We start from the raw sequence: 20,515 nt of genomic DNA, 5'->3' as shown, positions 1-20,515 counted from the left end.
ATATTTACAGTGGTGTAGGGTATCATATAGTCGGCCCCGCCCGACTTTGATCCTTTCCTTACTGGTTTTTGAGCTGCACTACAAGGTGTGACCCTTTAAACAAAATTAATACAAATAGGCCCATTATTACATCCTTTCTGTAGATAAATTTTTACCGGTATCGGACAGATAACCCGTTTTTTGTTCTTAAATGTTTCCTTTAATAATAAGTGTCAGATAAATAAAAAGGAATTTTGTGTTCCTTTTAAAATTTAAACTACGCCCGAGAGTATGCCGCACCAAAAGCAAGATCAAATTGTCTGCAAATTCAAATCAAGCAATCAGATTTGAGTAAATTTTATGTATACAGACTTTTTTGCTTGATATTGCCATATTTTTACAAAATTTAACATTTATATTAAATGGAAGATGTATTAACAAATCCCTGGTAATGCGAACTTTATTCTTTAATTTTCTTAAAGTAAGGTATAACTTAAATGGACTTTAAAGACAAGATGTAAGAACGGGCCATATAGTTTTAAGAGGTTAATTAATAGCCTGTTTCTATTTTAGAGTTTTTTTCGGGTTAATCTTTATGAGAATTTTTTGATGTATACACAATGGAATTGACATTTAAAACCAAGTGGCTTTATTAAATTCGGTTATATATAAACGTAGTATAATAAGGTGATAGATCTATGTATAGTTGTCTTTCAGAAGACCAATCGCAATATTCACACAAAACGCAAATTGTATGTGAAAAAGTCGTCAAAATGCCGATAAATTGGCAAATCTGGCATCACTGTTTGTGCAACCGGTAGTGTATATCGTTATCGACCATAATGCACTTATCGATGTTTATACTCTCTTCATTTATTAAAGTGTTATCGATTGGGTTTTTTGCATTGAGTCGCCCGCTAATACACAACACGAAAAAAATAAATACAATTCAGCGCATGGTGTCTGTGTGAATCATTGCAAAGTTAAACGGAATAAAACAAAAACGGCTTCATTAATTTCGTCACTAGTGCTGGTCAGCGGTAACGAGACGAACTGATAATGTACCAAAATCAACCACAATTGCCTAAGGGAATTTCCGTTCTGGAAACACAAGTGGCGGGTCATCTATTTACCAACAATACAGCTGCCTTGGGTATGCTTAAGGACGAGACCATTGGATGTGTGCTCAAACCGTTTGGCAAACCCGAATGCGGGGCAAGGGAGTTGAGTTTCTATGAAAATCTACAAAATACCAATGACCCCCAACTACAAAAGTTACAAAACTTTATACCCAAATTTTACAAGAAAATAAGACTGGAAGTTAATGGTAAGGAGCACACCTTCTTCCAATTGGAAGACTTAACACATGGTATGCAGAAACCATGTATTATGGACATAAAAGTTGGCAAACGCACATGGGATCCCCTGGCCTCCCCACACAAATGTAAAGTGGAAGAAGAGAAGTATGCGCGTTGTAAACAAGTGTTGGGTATTTGTTTGCCTGGTTTTCAAGTTTATACAGACACAGACAGTGGTTATAAAAAATATGATCGTGATTATGGCAAAAAGTTGGATCCTGATGGTTTGCGTGGAGCCTTGAGAATGTTCCTAAATGCCGAGGAAATGGTGTGTCAATCCCTTATAGAAGAACTACTGCGTCAGTTGTATGACATACGTGAATGGTTTCGGGAACAAAAATATTTCCATTTCTATGCAAGCTCTCTACTAATAGCCTATGATTTTGTGGCTCTACAAAAAAGACTGCAAACCACCAATGGACAACAGCAAGAAAGGTGTACAGCGTGCCAAAAATCCGAAAAACTCATACCAAATGGAAATGGCATGCACATTTGTGAAGTTGTTGATAACTTGGATGATAGCTGTTATCCCTCGCCACCACCCCACCAGCTTCCTAATCTACAGTTACTCATAGACAAGGCGGCCAAGTGCACCTGTCTCGAACGTTATGTTAAGGTTAAAATGATTGATTTCGCACATGTATTTCCGTCTACAAATAATTCGTTGGATATGAATTATCTGTTTGGTTTGGAGAGTCTTATTGCAATACTAGAGGATATGTTGAAACGATAATACAAAAAAGAAAACAACAACAACAGCAACCAAGTATAACACAAATTTATGATTGTCTAAGCCAAAACAAAACACCAATTGTGTGTATAAATGACCCAATCCAGTACACAAATTTTAGTGATATGTATGTAATATTTTAGAGCGGGGGGAAGTAGTGGAGGTGCCCCACTATACCACCCCAACCCACCAACGTCGCCGTCGTCGCATCCATCATTAACCCATCATCAGTAAAGAAGACGTTCATTTATTCACAGTGCATTAACTCAGCCGAGTAATGGTTATCATTCGCTCGCTCGCCGGCCTGCCTTCCTGTCTGTCAGACTGGTAGTATCCAAAGTACATTGAACTTTTTTCTCTTTCATAACGTATTATAGATTTATAAATATGTATTTTATGTCACAAATTATCCACGATAAAACATATGTGGAAGAAAACAAAACAAACAAAAGTTGAAACAATAAATTTATGAAGAAATCATAAGAAGTGAAAAGCAATTTTAATTACAAAATTTCCAATACATTTAAGTGGATTTTAAATGGCAGCAGTTGTTATTCCGGCAAGGCCAGGGTTAAAGGGGCATCATCTGCTGCTACATAGAAAACATTGTTCGCGGTGGTCTATAAACGGCATTACTTGGAAAGAAGTTTTACAGAAAATGTCATCTGCCTTACGCTGAAAAATGTGATGTTGTCTGGTCTGGATTTAAACGCCGGGCATTTAGTGTGCAAAGAGGGCATCATTACTATTGCTTCAAGTTCGAATCGATACAAATAGGAAAACTAGTACACAACAAGAATTTAAAAGTAGGCTCTTCAGTCATTCAATCCCTAGAACCCATTCATTCTCAAGAATTTATGAACAATGAGTATCTATAAATTAAATCACTTAGCTTAACACAATTCTCTTCAGTCATTCAATCCCTAGAACCCATTTATTCTCAAGAATTTATGACCAATGAGTATCTATAAACTATATCACTTATATCAGCTTTTAGCTTAACACAATTGAGTTCAAATACAATCCCATTTACGCACTCGTAAAACACGCTTATCCATAATATATTTTTTGCTTCCCCGTAACTACCGTTATCTCACCATTGTTACTATTATAAAATAATTCCTATCAGTGTACTTGTCTCAAGATATAAATATCTCTATCTTTACTTGTATATACAAATAATTAATTTTGTTTAAACAAATTCAATAACTACTTTTTTATAGGTTAGAGATAGATAGAGGAGGAATAATTGAAATTATCAACCTTGAAATTGGAACAAATTAAACAACTATGTTAATATTAATGAAAAGTGTAAATATATGCATAGATATGTACTTATATTTGTTTATCTTCCAATGGTAATCATTTGTAAAATCTAAACAACAACAATGACTCATTTTGTTTTAATGTCGAAATGCTTTTGATTTACAAATTGAAAATTAATGTAAAGTATATAAATACACCCTAACTGAACAGCTAACCCCAGGTTAATTGCTCATTAGATATCACCGAGTAGAGCTGGCAAACTATCGATAGTACGACTATTGTCGTTGTCGTAAAGCTTTGTTTATATCGGACTCCAATGAAATTTTTTAAATAATTCGCGACAGATAACACAAACAACATGTTTTGGTGGGAGAAGTAATGTTTGTTTTAATGGGCCGATTCCGTACAGCGAGGCGAGTCGTGTCGCCTTGCCAAATGCAATTTTTCGATTCCGTATGGCAATATCGCCAGACGTCGTCAAATTTTGTCGCCGAAATGTTCATTTTCCAGCGACAACAAATAAGCTGTCGCCGTACATTTTTACTAACGAATAAAAATAAAATAAAAATAACTTGTTATCGACGATTATTTTCTATCGCTGTACGTAGTGCATTTTTTAAATTTTGTCACAGAGACGATAGACGACGCGACATGACTCGCCTCGCTGTACGGAATCGGCCCATAAAACTACAATCAAGACGATAATCGGACTATCGATAGTTTGCCACCTTTATCACCGAGTAGAGGCATGATTGGACCCAATTAACTTTCACACATCACCGACTTCCGTACCGTCAGATTCTTTGTAGTTTTTAAAATTCGTAAATTTTTCAGTTACACTCTCATGCATTGTTAATCGAAAATGCAACTAAATGTATCAGAAATAAAAATGCAATTTTCCCCCAAGACATTTGGTCTGTTCCAGAACAGCAAGAACCGATATCATACAGGAATAACTGTTATCGTAGTAACAATTCGTTGTTGTTGTTGTAACAGTGTTTTTTGTTATGTTTATTTGTTCGTTCCTCTGTTCAATCTGGTTCTGGGTCTATCTCCAGTTCCAGAAAAGTGGCTGCTTCGATGGGATGTAGCCACAGATGCACTGGAGTTAGATAGGTAGGTTTGGCGGGGCAGTTAAAAAGGTGTTGTGTGTCGTGCGGGCCCATGCCGCATACTGGGCATATGTCTTGCACGGCGCGATCGATTTCCGCCCAATAAGAATTTAGGCCACTGCAATATCCCGAGCGTAGTTGAGCCAAAACTACTCTGGTTTGTCGTGGCAGCTGACGCTCCTCAGCTGCGATAGATGGAGGATGTACTCCGAGTACTTTATTCACACTATAATTGCTTAAGGCCTTGGCAACTGCGTCCGTGTGAATGCTATTCAATGATATGCTTGTTGATCTAGGGGTTCTCTCCTGTATCGTTGGACCTCTCCCTCTAGAGCATGGATATCCTTCCTGATCTCCCTGAATGGGCCGGGCCTACCCACAAGATGGTGATTGGGATGGCTCACACGATAACATCCAAGCAGTTACTGCAACGAAAGCATCTCATTGTGTAGCTTTACAGGAAGAATTTTTGCCTCCTCATGTAGATGGTCCACTGAAGATTTGAGGAGGCACCCTGTCGCTGTTCTCAGGGCGGCGTTCTGGCAAGTTTGAATCTTTTTCCAGTTCGAATCACACAATCTCGGGGACCAGACTGGAGCCGCATAGCTTACCACAGACCGACCTATCGCGTTATACGTGGCCAACAAGGTTTCTTTATCTGCACCCCAAGTGCTGCCGGCCAGGGACTTGAGGACCTTGTTCCTACTTTTCAACTTGTCGCAGATAGCTGTGGCGTGTGCGCACGACGTGAATGTAGTGTCGAATGTGACCCCTAAAATTTTAGGGGTCGACCACGACATTCAACTCACCTCCAAACTGCGCTGTCCATGTGGTGAACAGAGTGGCTGTAGATTTTGTGGGGGAAATCTGCATATTCCTCGAATGGAAAAAGCTGGTAAGATCGGTTAAATTGTTGTTCAGTCTCTCACAGATGTCATCAGGATAGGTACCCGACGCCAGGATCGTGCAATCATCCGCATACGTCACGAACTCAATGCCGTCTGGAGGGGGTGGAATACAGGAGAGGTAGAGGTTAAACAGTTCCGGAGATATCACCCCACCTTGGGGAACTCCCTGTTTCACTCTACGGGGTTTGGACTTCTTATTCCTGAATTCCACGTACGACTGGCGTCCACACATATAGTTGACTATCCAACGTTTCAAGCTTGGCCGGAGGGTTGTCTGCTCAATGTCCTCAAACAGCGTGGAGTGCCTGACTGTATCAAAGGCTTTTGATAAGTCAAGTGCCACCATCACTGTTCTATCGCACGGCCGTCTCTGGTTGAGTCCTTTACAGATATATGTGGTAATGGCGTGTAGCGCTGTCGTGCTGTGCTGCTTACGGAATCCATGTTGATGATCGGCAACTTGATAGCTATTTCTGATACTGGGGAGGATCAAGGCCTCAAGTGTCTTTGCTACGGGCGACAAAGGCGAAATCGGTCTGAACGATTCACTTTTGCTGGCTTCCTTAGTGGGACCACCCTGCCCATTTTCCAGACTTCGGAACAATAATGGTGGCTAGCGACAAGTTGAAGACTTTGGTGAGATACTCGACTCCCGGCTCATCCAGCTGCTTCAACATTACCATGGAGATTCCATCAGGGCCCAACGCTTTGGATGATTTAGCGTTCCTGATGGCATTGGCAACATCATCCATTGTAAATTGTGGTGGTTCATCCTCGGCTGGAAGAGATCTGATGAGACGTAATACTCTTCTCTTCGCCCTGTCACTCTCGGGATGCTCGACAAACTGTCGATTGAAATTACTTGCGCACCTCTTCGGGTCAGTCAACGTTAACGTCGCCAAACGTGACTGAGGTCCTATCTTCCCTTCTTCCAGGGTTCGAGAGTGACTTAACCGTTGCCCACAATTCACCTATACCGGCTCCAATGTTGCAGCTCTTCAGATGATTTAACCATTTGTTCCGCTTATGCTCGCCGACCAGCCTGTTAACTTCCAGTGTCAGCTCCCTGACTCTGGGGTCATTGGGGTTGATACGTCGAAGCTCATCACGCTCATTTGCTAATCCCATCGATTGTAACAATTCGTAAAATGGAGAGATTACAAGGAATCATATAGGCTGTTCCTATTATAGCTTTTTTCCGGGTTAACCTTCTTTATGAGGATTTATGTGATTTATTAACATTTATTAAATCATGTTATATTTAAAGTTACTAGACCAGAATATTTCAAAAAAAAAAAAAAAAACGAAAATATTGTCCGCTTTTTTACCTCCAGATGCAAACTTTCCTTCTAATTAGTTTACCTCTCGATATAAACTTTCAAAAAGCCGATACATATCGCTCATTTACTCAAAGAGTGACATAACTCAAAAAATGCGTTTTCTGAGTTAGCAATTTCTATTTTTTCTGCGACTTTTACTTTATCTTGTGTCAAATTTTCATGCTGATATCTCTAAAACTCGACGAGTTTTTAATACGAGTTTCGCATAATTCAAACAAACGTTTTTTGAGTTTATGAAGCACTAAAACACTTCAAATCATGCACAGAAATTTAGCACTGATATCTGGCTATCTGCTTGTAAAATATGATCCAAGTAGTTATTTTAGTTTTAGTGTAATAATCTTTTTAAATTGGGAAGTCAAATTTCAATCGCCAACTTAAAACGCGTTTTTCTCGAAACTTGATTTTTCGAGATGTGTCACTCTTTGAGTAAATGTGCGATATGTCTTCAATTTTCATACTCTCTGTCGTAATCTGCCTGATTTTCTTTTTAATACAAAAAAAAAACATAAACACGCTTAGTCACAGTGTGAGCCTAAACCATAATAACAAATACCGAAAACAATAACGAAGCTGTTATACATGATGGCTGAATGAATGTAACACAGAATTGAAGCAATAACTAAAAAATCTTTAAAATGAAATGATTTTCAATTTCAATTCAATTTCAATTCAATTTATTTTCATAAATGGGAACCTAGCCCATAGGGCCAAGAGCGGTTCCAAAAGCTACAAAACATACACTACTCCAAAAGCTTAAATCTAACAATAAATTTAATTTGATAGTCTTAAAATTCATTAACAGGATGTAATTAAAGAAAATATGAAGATCTATTATTTATTTATGTAATTTTAATGCATCTGTTGCTAATGGGCCATTTATGCTATAATACAAAATATAGTATGTAAAGGAAATATGGCTGGGGAGCCGATACCACTAATCGTGAGATTAATTTAGTTACGTTATCAGGTTTATTTACTATGTAATACATTATCTGGCCACGAAGGCTTCTGTATTACGAATAATGAACAATAAAGTAAAAAAAAAATAATGAAATAAAATAAAAATGAATATTTCCCATATAAGTTCAGTCCCATTAAAAAAAGTCTTGTATTATTGTAAAGAAAATAATATTATTTCAAGTTCATAAAGACACCAAAACTTTACCATTTTACCAGAAGTGATACAAACTACTACTCATAGACTCCGAATCCAATTCGAAGTACTGTTTGAGACTGCGCAAAAACATGGTTGAAAATGGCTTCTCGAACACCCCTTAAACTACACTTATGTTGAACTTTTGTGAGGGATGTACACGAAGATGCTGCTCCAAATAGACCCTCTTAGTACTTGATATATGTCCGTCTTGGAGTAATTTTAGGATTTTCAAAGTTATAATTGAAATTTTGTTTTGGAGGAGTTAATCGATATACATATGTAATCCATATTCGAACCTAATCTATGTCTCGAAAAAATCGATTTGGACTTTCGAGAGTTACTGTGTGCAAGAAAACATTTGGAAACATTTTGAAGTCTTGTGGCGGAAGTGCACAAAGGAGTGGACCGATATGACATAAAGTTTGGTCAATCATAAATAAGGACAAAGTATACATTTGAAATTTCCAAAAACAGTAGGCTTACATGGATATTTAAACAGAAACGTTGACACTTCAATATATGTAATACACGTATGCATCATCTTATTTCCGTAAAAGCTACTTGTTTTTAAAAACATCTGGAATTTAAATATTAACCGTTGTATTACAAACCCAAAACCATATAAATGAATCAATTTAAAGAGTTATTGCACTCTTTAAGGTCCAATTAACGTTTATTCAAGTTTTAATAACTTGAATACGTTAATGCGTACGTACGAATGTATACATATAAGATATTTTTAAAACTTAGTTTACGAAACAGAGGCAAAGGCATCATTGATGCTGCCTCCGCCGCTTCCATATATGCCTGGGCTGCTGTTCTTGTCTGTACACACATTTGTAATACAAAACTAAGTTTTAAAAATATCTTATATGTATACATTCGTACGTACGCATTAACGTATTCAAGTTATTAAAACTTGAATAAACGTTAATTGGACCTTAAAGAGTGCAATAACTCTTTAAATTGATTCATTTATATGGTTTTGGGTTTGTAATACAACGGTTAATATTTAAATTCCAGATGTTTTTAAAAACAAGTAGCTTTTACGGAAATAAGATGATGCATACGTGTATTACATATATTGAAGTGTCAACGTTTCTGTTTAAATATCCATGTAAGCCTACTGTTTTTGGAAATTTCAAATGTATACTTTGTCCTTATTTATGATTGACCAAACTTTATGTCATATCGGTCCACTCCTTTGTGCACTTCCGCCACAAGACTTCAAAATGTTTCCAAATGTTTTCTTGCACACAGTAACTCTCGAAAGTCCAAATCGATTTTTTCGAGACATAGATTAGGTTCGAATATGGATTACATATGTATATCGATTAACTCCTCCAAAACAAAATTTCAATTATAACTTTGAAAATCCTAAAATTACTCCAAGACGGACATATATCAAGTACTAAGAGGGTCTATTTGGAGCAGCATCTTCGTGTACATCCCTCACAAAAGTTCAACATAAGTGTAGTTTAAGGGGTGTTCGAGAAGCCATTTTCAACCATGTTTTTGCGCAGTCTCAAACAGTACTTCGAATTGGATTCGGAGTCTATGAGTAGTAGTTTGTATCACTTCTGGTAAAATGGTAAAGTTTTGGTGTCTTTATGAACTTGAAATAATATTATTTTCTTTACAATAATACAAGACTTTTTTTAATGGGACTGAACTTATATGGGAAATATTCATTTTTATTTTATTTCATTATTTTTTTTTTACTTTATTGTTCATTATTCGTAATACAGAAGCCTTCGTGGCCAGATAATGTATTACATAGTAAATAAACCTGATAACGTAACTAAATTAATCTCACGATTAGTGGTATCGGCTCCCCAGCCATATTTCCTTTACATACTATATTTTGTATTATAGCATAAATGGCCCATTAGCAACAGATGCATTAAAATTACATAAATAAATAATAGATCTTCATATTTTCTTTAATTACATCCTGTTAATGAATTTTAAGACTATCAAATTAAATTTATTGTTAGATTTAAGCTTTTGGAGTAGTGTATGTTTTGTAGCTTTTGGAACCGCTCTTGGCCCTATGGGCTAGGTTCCCATTTATGAAAATAAATTGAATTGAAATTGAATTGAAATTGAAAATCATTTCATTTTAAAGATTTTTTAGTTATTGCTTCAATTCTGTTGGAGAATTCGGCTAAAAAACTTTTGTATATAATTCTAAACATCCAACTCTGATCAAAATTTCAATCTTGGAGCAATATTGGATATACATAAAATCAACTAAAAACCTTTAAAATTGCTTTACGTAAAGCTATACAACATTTTTAACATTCATGATTTTTGGTCAACCTATCTTCCACGCAATTGCCCCGCGTCCTTATACATAAGCTTTTGCTAAAACAAATCCACAATCAATTAAACCACGTTCCTGGTCTTCAAATGTTGGGGATATATGCAAGGAGGAAGATTTGATTAAATAAAGTGCCTGCACCAAATAAATATAATTGTTCCACAAACATTCCAGGCGGGACAGGGGAGACTTCTCTCATATCTCATATGAGTGCACCCCGATCATGTTAGCTCAATGATATGGGACCTACTGTTTATTGCCGAGTCCGAACGGCGTGTCTAAGACACCACTTTTGTAGAGAAGTTGTACAAGGCTGAAAATACTCAGAAAATGTCGCCAACATTACTGAGAAGTATTTTGCCACCGTTGAAAAGTGTTTGATGTTGACTGGCCGGGGAATCGAACCCACGACCTTCAGCGTGCAAGGCGGGTGTGCATACCATTGCACCACGGTGGCCTGCACCAAATACTCGTACTTTATTTTGCCCCAGTCAATAACCGTTAGAGGTTCCGTGACATATACTTCAGTGGAATGTCCTGTCACACATACCTAAAAATCCTGAACCTTCAAATAATTTTTATATTTTTTCCTGTTACTTATGCCGACGACATCGACATCATGGGTCGATCCGTAAAGGAAACAACTGATACCTTTACAAAAGTCGAAAGGGAATCTGCTAAAGTGGTTCTTGCGGTAAACGGCGAGAAGGCCATGTTAATGGTGTCGACACGCAATGCGTCCATAGAGCTCTGAACAACTGTTGAAGTTGGCTCCTATAATTTTAAGGTAGTAAAAACGTCGTCTACCTCGGCACCGTAAACACAACAAACAACATCAGTTGTGAAATAAAAAGAAGAATTGTATTGGCCAACAGATGCTACTTTGGCTTAAGTAAGCAGTTTAGAAACAAAGTCACATCTCGTCGAACAAAATAACCCTTTACAAAACACTGATACTACCCGTGCTGATGTATGGTTCCGAAGCGTGGGTTCTTGCGCAAGCAGATAAGGCAGTGCTTGGCGTGTTTGCGAGAAAAATTCTTCGAAAGATCTATGAACCAATCTACGTTGACGGTTAATATCGACGTCGTATGAACCACGAGCTACATCTGCTATACACCGACATCAGTATAGATAAACGTATCGAGATGCAACGATTGCGTTGGCTACTCCATATCATAAGAATGAGCGATGATGAACCCGCTAAAAAGGCGTATAAATACGGGCCACATGGCGCTGCACGTAGAATTGGCAGGCCAAAGCTTCGATGGAGCAAACAAGTTGATGACGAGATGAAAAGGCTCGGTATTCCAGAAAGCGAAGCAACAAACAGATAGGAATGGACATATTTTCTTAGTTCGGCTGTTCTGTAATGGGATAGCTAAGTAAATTAGTATGTATTTTTTCCTTACCTCTTTCAAATAAATATATCCTTCCTTCACATTCTTTGTGTCCCAATATATATTTTTTAATATTCTCATTGTCCACATTTATGTATTTAAAATTATGTGTAAAGTAGAATTTCAATGAAACATCCATTAAAAGTTAAAGCTTATGTCTAGAAGGAAAATGAAACATCTTATAAATTTTATAGCGTATAATCTAATTCATAACGTTCATATTGATTCTTCGGGTCATTTGTGATACGTGGATAGCCAGCAATAAGAGCATCTTGTCCACCAATATAAAGTGAATTGTAAATTTTCCAATAGACATCGCGTACTTTGCGAGCCGGATGAAATAGTCCCTGCAATGTGTATTGCAATATTTTAATGGGTCCCAAAGAGACACGCAACCCTTCAACAGCATCCATAAAAGCTTGTACCAAATGTGGTGAAGTTTCAAAGATATTGGGCCATACATAATTGAGCAAATGGACCAAGGCATCTTCACAGCCAAAACCGTATACGCCCAAAGACATATGTTTGATTGCTGCACACGCAGTTTGACGATGTACCAAATCACGATCCATAAGAGCATCTTCTAGTAGGGGACATACAGCGTAGATGTAATCTTTACCCATTTCACCGATGTATTCGAAAAGGAAAGACAACGACTTGAGTACACCATTTTGAACATTCAACTCGGGAACACGATACTCATTCATAAGGGCGGGTAAAACGGTGAAGGGTCGACAAGTTTCTGCAACAATGGCAATGGCAACTGTGGTGCAGACACGATTTTGACGTTCCTGTACCTTGAGGTTATTAAGCAGCGTCGCCAAAACATCATGGGGACCAATTGCCTTGGCAATATAACCAAATGTGTTGACCGTGGCACGACGAATAGCTTTCTTGTGGGCCTTTAGCAATTCCAGTAACTCAAAACAAATACGCATCCATTCACGTGCTGAAACATATTCTGGACCTCTATCGGCAATGCGACCAACCAAATCAATACAATTCTCCTGGACCTTTTCGTGGCGATTTTTGAGAATTGGTGTAAGTCTGGGCAGAAGATCTTTAATGGGTGGTGTCATTTTAGTCATACCAATAACATTGACAATGGCCTTGAGAGCTCCCAAAATGCTACCCAATACCTCAGGGTACTCTTCTCCTAGATATTCATAGAGTACCACACCCAAATGACCCATGAGCTTTTCTTCCTGGCACGTTTTCATGACAACAGCAATGCGGGAAATCAAATCAGCTGCCTGCTGACGAACCTTGGCCGACTTGTTGTTCAAACGCCATAGAATGGTACCACATATCTGCGGCAAATAGGGTTTCACCCTCTTGCCCAATTGATTGACAATCGTACCGAAACCATTTAGCATAACCACATCCTCAGTAGTTTGTTCTTGGAACGCATAAAGAATACCATCAATAAGCTGTTCCTCCAGCCGAGAATCAATATCAGCGGCACCCAAATTACCCATGATTTTCTCGATAGTTTCCATTACCATTTTACGGTACTGTTCATTTTCATCCTTCAAGTCATCAACAATGCGATTGATTATTTCCGATGCTCCCACTTTGTTGGCAATTTCCACAGTTGTATCAACCAACTGCCTATAGTTACGACGATCCAAAGCCATTCTGTGATTCCAAAAGAATTTAAAGAAATGAGGCAAGATTTCCTCTTTAATGTATTGGGCTTCCACACCATCAGTCGCACAACACTGCTTCACTACCTTTAAGACGATTTTCTTCATTTCTTCATCTGGCGACTGGAATTCACGAATCAAAATCAACATTACTTCACGTGTATAGTAGTTGGCATATTCAGCGTCCATCAAGGGAATCAAATAACCAATAGCTTTCAAGAAAGCAGCCAAACCTTTACCACGATGGGTACGAATACCCTTCCACAAGGGTTTGAGGACAGAATCGAATGATTCGATACCATAAGGAGTGGCAGCTTCGGCCAAAGCAGCAATAGCCAAGGCGGTAATGGTGCGCACCTTCTGCTGTTCATCCACCAAACCATGTTCAATAATTTCCACCAATGCCTTCAAGTGAGGCAAAATTGCACAGCCCATAAGAATTGCAATTTGTTGGACAATTTTAATACCAGTGTGACGAGCCTGCCAAGATTTCTTGGATTTACATACAGCCTTTAAGAAAGGCAATAGCGAGGGTATACCCAAAGCAGAGGCAACTACTGCAAAGGCTCTTGCCGTTGTATTACGCACATATTCATCAATGTTGTCAATATCGGGACGCATAGTGGAAATCATAGTTGCCAAACCAGCAGCTTTAGCAAGATTGGAAATAATCTCACGACCCTCCACACGGGCATAGTAATCTTCATCGATGAGCAAGGGTTCAATAACGACCAAAATTTTGTGCACATAAGGACGCACCAAATCATCCAGTTTATACAAAACACGATCAATAACTTTGACCAGTAAATGACGTTCCTGATCTTCCAGAGTGGGTGACATAAGCAAGGGCAGGATTTGATTAAACAAGGGACCTGCACCAAATTCCCGCGCTTTATCAGTGATTTGCCTCAAAGCCGATTTACGCATGGGTGGTGAACCGTTCTTAATGGTCAAAAGCAATTTCATAATCTTTCGTTCCTTAATTTCTTCTGGTGACAACGTATCCTCATCCACATCTACCAACAATTTATCGAAATATTGGGCATCCTCCGGCTTCATAAATGGCAAATTCTGTCCCTTTGGTTGATTATCCATAAATTTTGCGTTTTTATCTTCCACTTGAATAAAGAATCCAGCAGGGGTGCCAGCAATTGGTGTTGGAGTGGCCATTAGTTTACGTCCTGGAGTCCTCAATGGCACATAACCAGCAGGTGGTGGTAAAATCTTATAACCAGGTGGAAACATTTGATCCAATTCTTCATCAGTAAAGGGTCTATTACGTTCATCGATTTCCTTTTCCCAACGATAGGCTTGCAGCTGTTCTGGTGTCATGGCGGCAAGGGCGCCAGGTGTTGGTGTTTGCATAGCCATTGCCTTTACACCAATTGGTGTCGATCCCCCAGGTGTTAACAATGGTGTGGCATGTCCTGGAGTAGCATGTGGCGTCATACTGGGAGTCATGCTAGGTGTCATAGCGGTTGGTGTGGCATTTGATGGTGTCTCATCCCATCTAGATCTTCGTTTAGATGCTCCAGGAGTAGATTCTACCACTACATTATCACTAATACCTCTATCTGGTTTTGGTGTTTCTGCCCAACCACTGTGGCCAGGAGTTTCTCTTTCTGTTTTTGGAGTTTCATCCCAACGATTACGTCTTACCGACTTTTCATGGCCGGGAGTTTCATGACCCGGAGTCATACTATGGGCTGGAGTGGCATCCCACATGCGTGTACCCAGGCCTGGAGTGGCTCCGGGGGTTTCACTTCCAGTCTTGTGGGCAGGTGTTTCATCCCAACGGTGATCTGCAGGGGTTTTCTGCAAAACAACACATTTAGCCATTACATTATTTTTAAACAATTTCCATGTCCTACTTACCTCTTCCCATGTGGGTGTTGCAGCGCTGCTTGGTGTTGCCGCCACCTTGGCCGGCACGAAACTGTCACTTACAGTTTGATCCCAACGACCTCGCTTACGACCACCTTCTTTTGGTGGATCTGGCACTGTCTTCAACAAGGTGCCATCCTTGGATTTTTCCATAATTTTTCGTCGCAATTCACTCTCCTCACCCTTTAACATTTGTTCCTTCATAATATCCGTATAGGTTCGGGAACCTACATCAGGTGTTTTACCACCATCGGCAAAGGGATCAGCACGTTCTGGTGAAATAATAATGCGGCGACGTTTTTGCTTGTATTCATCCTCTCTATCAGCTATTGTGGGACGGCGACGATCAGCCAATGGATCCACATCTTCGGTGCTCTGTAAAAGAAACACACATTTATTATTTTCATTTTAAATATATTAGTTTAGCTGAGCTCACCTGCATTATATCCTTCATCACCGATTTGGGCGCCGTATAGGCAACACGTTTTTGTTGCACCGGCAATCCTTCATCTTCGTCCTCATCAGCATCGTCATTGGCTGCAATGGAGGTGTTATAACCTTCATAACGACTCTTGCCTTTTCCTCCATCATCATAGAATTCGGTATCATAAAAATTTCCAGCAGCCAAGAGGCTCACTCCATCGTTGGCGTTTTTCTGCACCTCTTTTTTCTTCGACTGTATGTCGGCAATCTGTGCCTCAATATCTGTGGGAGGAAACGAAAGAAATGTTTGCTTATTCGGTAGCAAAACATAACAATCAGACTTACCTTCGTGTGTCCTAGGTATATTATCCATTATTTTGTTAATAAAAACAATGGTTAAGTTAAATTTTTAACAATTTTCCACCAGTGCTGTTTAATCAATTGGCAGACAGCATTAAAACGATTGTAAACGATTACATAGAGTTGCCATGTCTTGTAGATAGAACGATTATCGATAACAAGTATTGTTTACCCTGCGTTTACACATGACAGGACATGTATTGACTGCCAAAATTAGAGCTTACAAACCATTGATATTCACAACATTAAGCATAGTACATACGGTCCAACAAAACTGACAGTCAACGTACTTTTACGGCAATTTTCTGGCAAATAAAAACTTTTTGTTAGCTAAAAATGATTGAAATACAACATTTTAGGTATAATTTAGTGATTAGGAAAGTAATTGTTCAGCCAGACTTTGATATTAACGAAATAGACCTCGATGACTGTCAGTTTTGTTGGACCGTGTGCTAGAGCTGGCAAACCATCGATATACCCAACATTAGATATATTCGATATAATATTTTATAATATCGATTGCTATCGATATTATCATTAAGTTGTCAACACCATTAATTTGGAGATGAAAATGGCGTAAATGTCAATGCTTTTCTTGACATTTTGCACAAGAAGTTCACAGAAAATGTTACGTTCCGCCGACAGTGGCGCTATGGTGGGGTTCACCTAGCTCAGTCGATGGCCACCTTCAGGGGGTTCTCAACCCTGCCACCACTAGCACGACGGGGAAGAACAATCAAAATTGGTGAAGTCGATCAAAACAAACACAAAACAAAACGATCACAAACACTACATACACCTATGACACGGGAGCTTGATGGAAACTGCCCCCACACTGAGCCCGCCCAACCATGACCCTTTAGTTCCATGTTAAACAAATACTTAATTCAAAAGGGCCCCGTTTCCCACACAAACTTACCTCCCTATAACATTACCTTAACTCCCACTCTCACAAACAAATTTAGCTCAACATATTAGATTTTCCTTAAAATTTTAAACATTAAGATACTTTATTGACAAAGTCATTCTCTTAATCCTATTGGACAAGCACACATCAAAAGGTACGGGGGAATCACTAACACCGGTTATAAAATATCTGCAAGCCATTTCCTCAGATTACATCACACAAAGCGAACGGAATAAGGCAAATATAGCCATATACTATAGAAAAATAAATTAAACTAAACCTTCCTAAAAGAGCTCTCTTAAGGGTTAATTGGACCTCTCCATTATTGGTCCCAAATTACATATTCATCTGAATCTAAAAGTTCACTTGTAACAGTGTAATCCTACTCTTGCGAAATAAAAGAATTATACGGCGTTAATAACCCTTACAATAGGGGATCATATACTAATTTTTACACATTCTACTAAATAGGACAACACAACTTATACTAGGTTTAATATATAAGATCAAGAATAAATTTAAGGTTTTAGAGTTAATTTCGATTAAGTAAATCTTAAACACCAAGACACAATCCGAAAATCCAAATAGAAATGATGAAAAAATTGAAATTTATGATGAGGATGCGTGCAACATTTTATTCTTGGACCTTATAAACTACAGTAATTAAATATTGACATTTATAATGTTAATGTCAATATTTAATTACTGTAGTTTATAAGGTCCAAGAATAAAATGTTGCACGCATCCTCATCATAAATTTCAATTTTTTCATCATTTCTATTTGGATTTTCGGATTGTGTCTTGGTGTTTAAGCGCGAGTTTCTTGGTGGCAATTAATCCGATTTAATGCTTCACGACTAGGAGCCTTTTATCCGGTTAGTATATTAATAATCAAATCGTTACCTGGGTTTCACAATACTTATTGACTTTTTATTCTCATTTCAGGACAGCGTGAGTGATTTCTGCACGGTTTTGGCCAGATATAGAGGTTATATTTTGACACCACTGACACCCAATATCGGATTTGGCTTCCAGACGGAAAAAAAAAATACAGCTGACCCCCTGGAATTATTCCCGAAGAGGCCAGTTTTTGCTTTGGGTGGCTGGTATAATCTTTAAAATCAAAGAAAATACTACTTGTAAATTTCATTTTTTTTTTATTTTCCCCTCACAAAAAAACTCACATATCTGTTTGCATACACCTGACTTAAATCACACAAGGCAAAATTTTGAACAAAATATGCCACCAATAAACTGCTCTTCACTTTGTATTAAACTGGGTTTAAATGTGTTTTAATCTAGTATTGGTAACACTTGGTGTAGACTACTACAGGCGACGCTTGACAATAATGGCGAATTCCTTGACTTTTCTCTTTAAATACTGCCAACACAGGCGCCGGCATGAGATTTCTCAGGCGTTTTCCCACAATTTTCCTGTTTATTTATTTTCCTTTTGGCTCATTCCCTTGCTGAATTTACGCATGATAGAGTTGTATTTTACCAATTACGATACGCGCCCAATAACCAGTAACTGTCAGCTGACCGATCTATCAATGGCAACACCCCTATCAATGATGTCAACCGGCCACTCATCACGTCCGTTTTTTTTCTGGTCTTTGCTCGTTTAGCAACGCTAAATAAAAATACACGCAACAAAAAGTAAAGAGAATAAGCAATTGCTTTTATTTTATAAAATATTAAAAAAATACATTTTACTTTTCCGAAATATGTGTACGTGTGACAGCGGACTTACTTTCTCAAACACAAAAAACTGAAAATCAGCGAAATTTCTATTTATTTCGATGAACTTTAGGTTGGGGCTTTTTTTCCGATAATATCGATAGGCAAAACTATCTATCGATATTTAATTTTTAAAAAATAATCGATTTTATCGATAGTGCCATCGATTTTTTGCCAGCTCTACCGTGTGCACTATGCATTAGATATTTTCGATATAATGTTTTAAAATATCGATTGCTATCGATATTATCGTTAAGTTGTCATCGCCATTAATTTGGACATGAAAATGGCGGAAATGTCAATGATTTTCTTGAAATTATGCAAAAGTAGTTCACAGAAATGTGAAGGAGAATAAACAACTGTTTTTATTTTATAAAAAATGTAAAAAATACATTTTATTTTACCGAAAAATGTGTATGTACGTGTGACTACGGACACACATAACCGAAAAGCAGCGAAATTTCTATTTATTTCAATGGATTTCAGGTTAGGGATTTTTATTCCGATAATATCGATAGACAAAACTATCTATCGATATTGAATTTTTAAATAATAATCGATACTATCGATAGTGCCATCGATTTTTTGCCAGCTCTAGTCAAAATCCCAAAACATGCCTTTGTGACGTAGGCGTCCAGACAACTGCAAAAACAGTTTTAAAATTATGAATTAAATTCATCGATTTCTTTTTGATTTGCGTTCGCATATTTTGTTTTTGTTTATGCCATGTTCATACCAGCATGTGAATCACTTCGTTCGTTCTCATAATTATGTACACGAATTATCCCGTTCATACGACATGGTAAACAATTCATAGCAACATGCTTCATACCAATATGGTATGTTCCAGTACTGCACATTTCTACACATTTTTACTATTTTTTTCGATGACATAAAGGAAAAATCGGTTATCGGAGTAAAAATGTGTAGTACTGGAACAGACCAATATTTTCATAGTTTTTGTTTACAGATTTTAAAGAAAGTTTCAGCCAAAAGTCGAGACAAATTAATTGATATGAACTGAAAAAATATTTGGCATTCTTAGAGATACATATCTATTCAACATTAAATTATATTATTTTCATTCATGTTTTCTATTTTTTCTCACAATTTTGGTGTTTTCAGTATATTTTCAGAGAGACCTGCCAAAATAACTTTTTGGTATACAGACTTTCCGGCAGGCATTTGATTTTTGTTTCTAAATTTTTACGCGAATTTCAAACGATGGACAAGAAATGCAAGTGCAATAAAAGAGAAGACAAAATTTGCTATGATTTGAATGTATACTAGTCGTTAAACCGTTTACTTTTCATTCATATTTTGCAGTTTTTCTAAAAAGGTTTGGTTTAATACATTTTTAATTTTTTATTTTTCCTGTCATAATTAATTTATTTCGATAAATTCTCTCATTTGTTAGAGATGGGACACATTTTATCGTCATTCTGAGAGTAATTTAAATTGAACAATTGCTCTGTTCCAGAACCTGCAAGAAGCTACTATTTTTTACTACGATAACATTTTTTCCTTTATGTTATCGGAAAAAATAGTAAAAATTAGTAGATTCTTGCAGTACTGGAACAGACTAAATGTTGTTCGTTATCAAAATTTTGTATGAGAAATGAAGTTATTATATCGTAATTTGGGTTCGAACAACGAATATAGAGCGAATTAGCCTTAGTAGGAACAAGGCATTATGTTCTTTTGTTTTCAACAAACCTCAATTATTATTATTGCCAGGACAGTAGAGCTGGCAAAAAATCGATGGCACTATCGATTATTATTTAAAAATTCAATATCGATAGATAGTTTTGCGGAACAAGACGGGAACACGAGCGCACACCCGATTTTTCGAAATTTTTGCCACATGTAGGTCTCGTTGCCCTGATCACAAAAATATATATATCGTCTAGATGTAGTCCATACTTCCCGCGATATAGGCCTTTAAAGTTCCAAAAATATGTAGCCGAAGGCCGGCTAATT

General features: G+C 37.6%; 2 protein-coding genes across 2 annotated transcripts; one reads left to right on the top strand and one right to left on the bottom strand.

Moving 5' to 3' along the window:
- Positions 1–864: 864 nt before the first annotated feature.
- Ipk2 (Inositol phosphate kinase 2) lies at positions 865–2,550 on the top strand. Its single transcript, XM_073970693.1, has one exon. It carries the CDS (start codon positions 1,039–1,041, stop codon positions 2,068–2,070), a length of 1,032 nt encoding a protein of 343 aa, XP_073826794.1. The 5' UTR covers positions 865–1,038; the 3' UTR covers positions 2,071–2,550.
- A 9,071-nt stretch (positions 2,551–11,621) lies between these two features.
- On the bottom strand, positions 11,622–16,094 carry Sf3b1 (splicing factor 3b subunit 1). The gene is made up of 4 exons (XM_073970715.1): positions 15,874–16,094; positions 15,542–15,810; positions 15,097–15,480; positions 11,622–15,036 (listed from the first exon to the last, which is right to left on the bottom strand). The coding sequence occupies exons 1-4, from the start codon at positions 15,899–15,901 to the stop codon at positions 11,764–11,766; spliced, it is 3,954 nt and encodes a 1,317-aa protein (XP_073826816.1). The 5' UTR covers positions 15,902–16,094; the 3' UTR covers positions 11,622–11,763.
- Between the last annotated feature and the right edge of the window lie 4,421 nt (positions 16,095–20,515).

This window comes from Musca autumnalis, unplaced genomic scaffold, assembly GCF_047663935.1.
Source record: "Musca autumnalis isolate F117 unplaced genomic scaffold, ASM4766393v1 scaffold_2, whole genome shotgun sequence".
NCBI classification, from domain to species: Eukaryota; Metazoa; Arthropoda; class Insecta; order Diptera; family Muscidae; genus Musca; species Musca autumnalis.
Note: the sequence above shows the minus strand (reverse complement) of the source record. Positions and strands in the feature narration are given on the sequence as shown.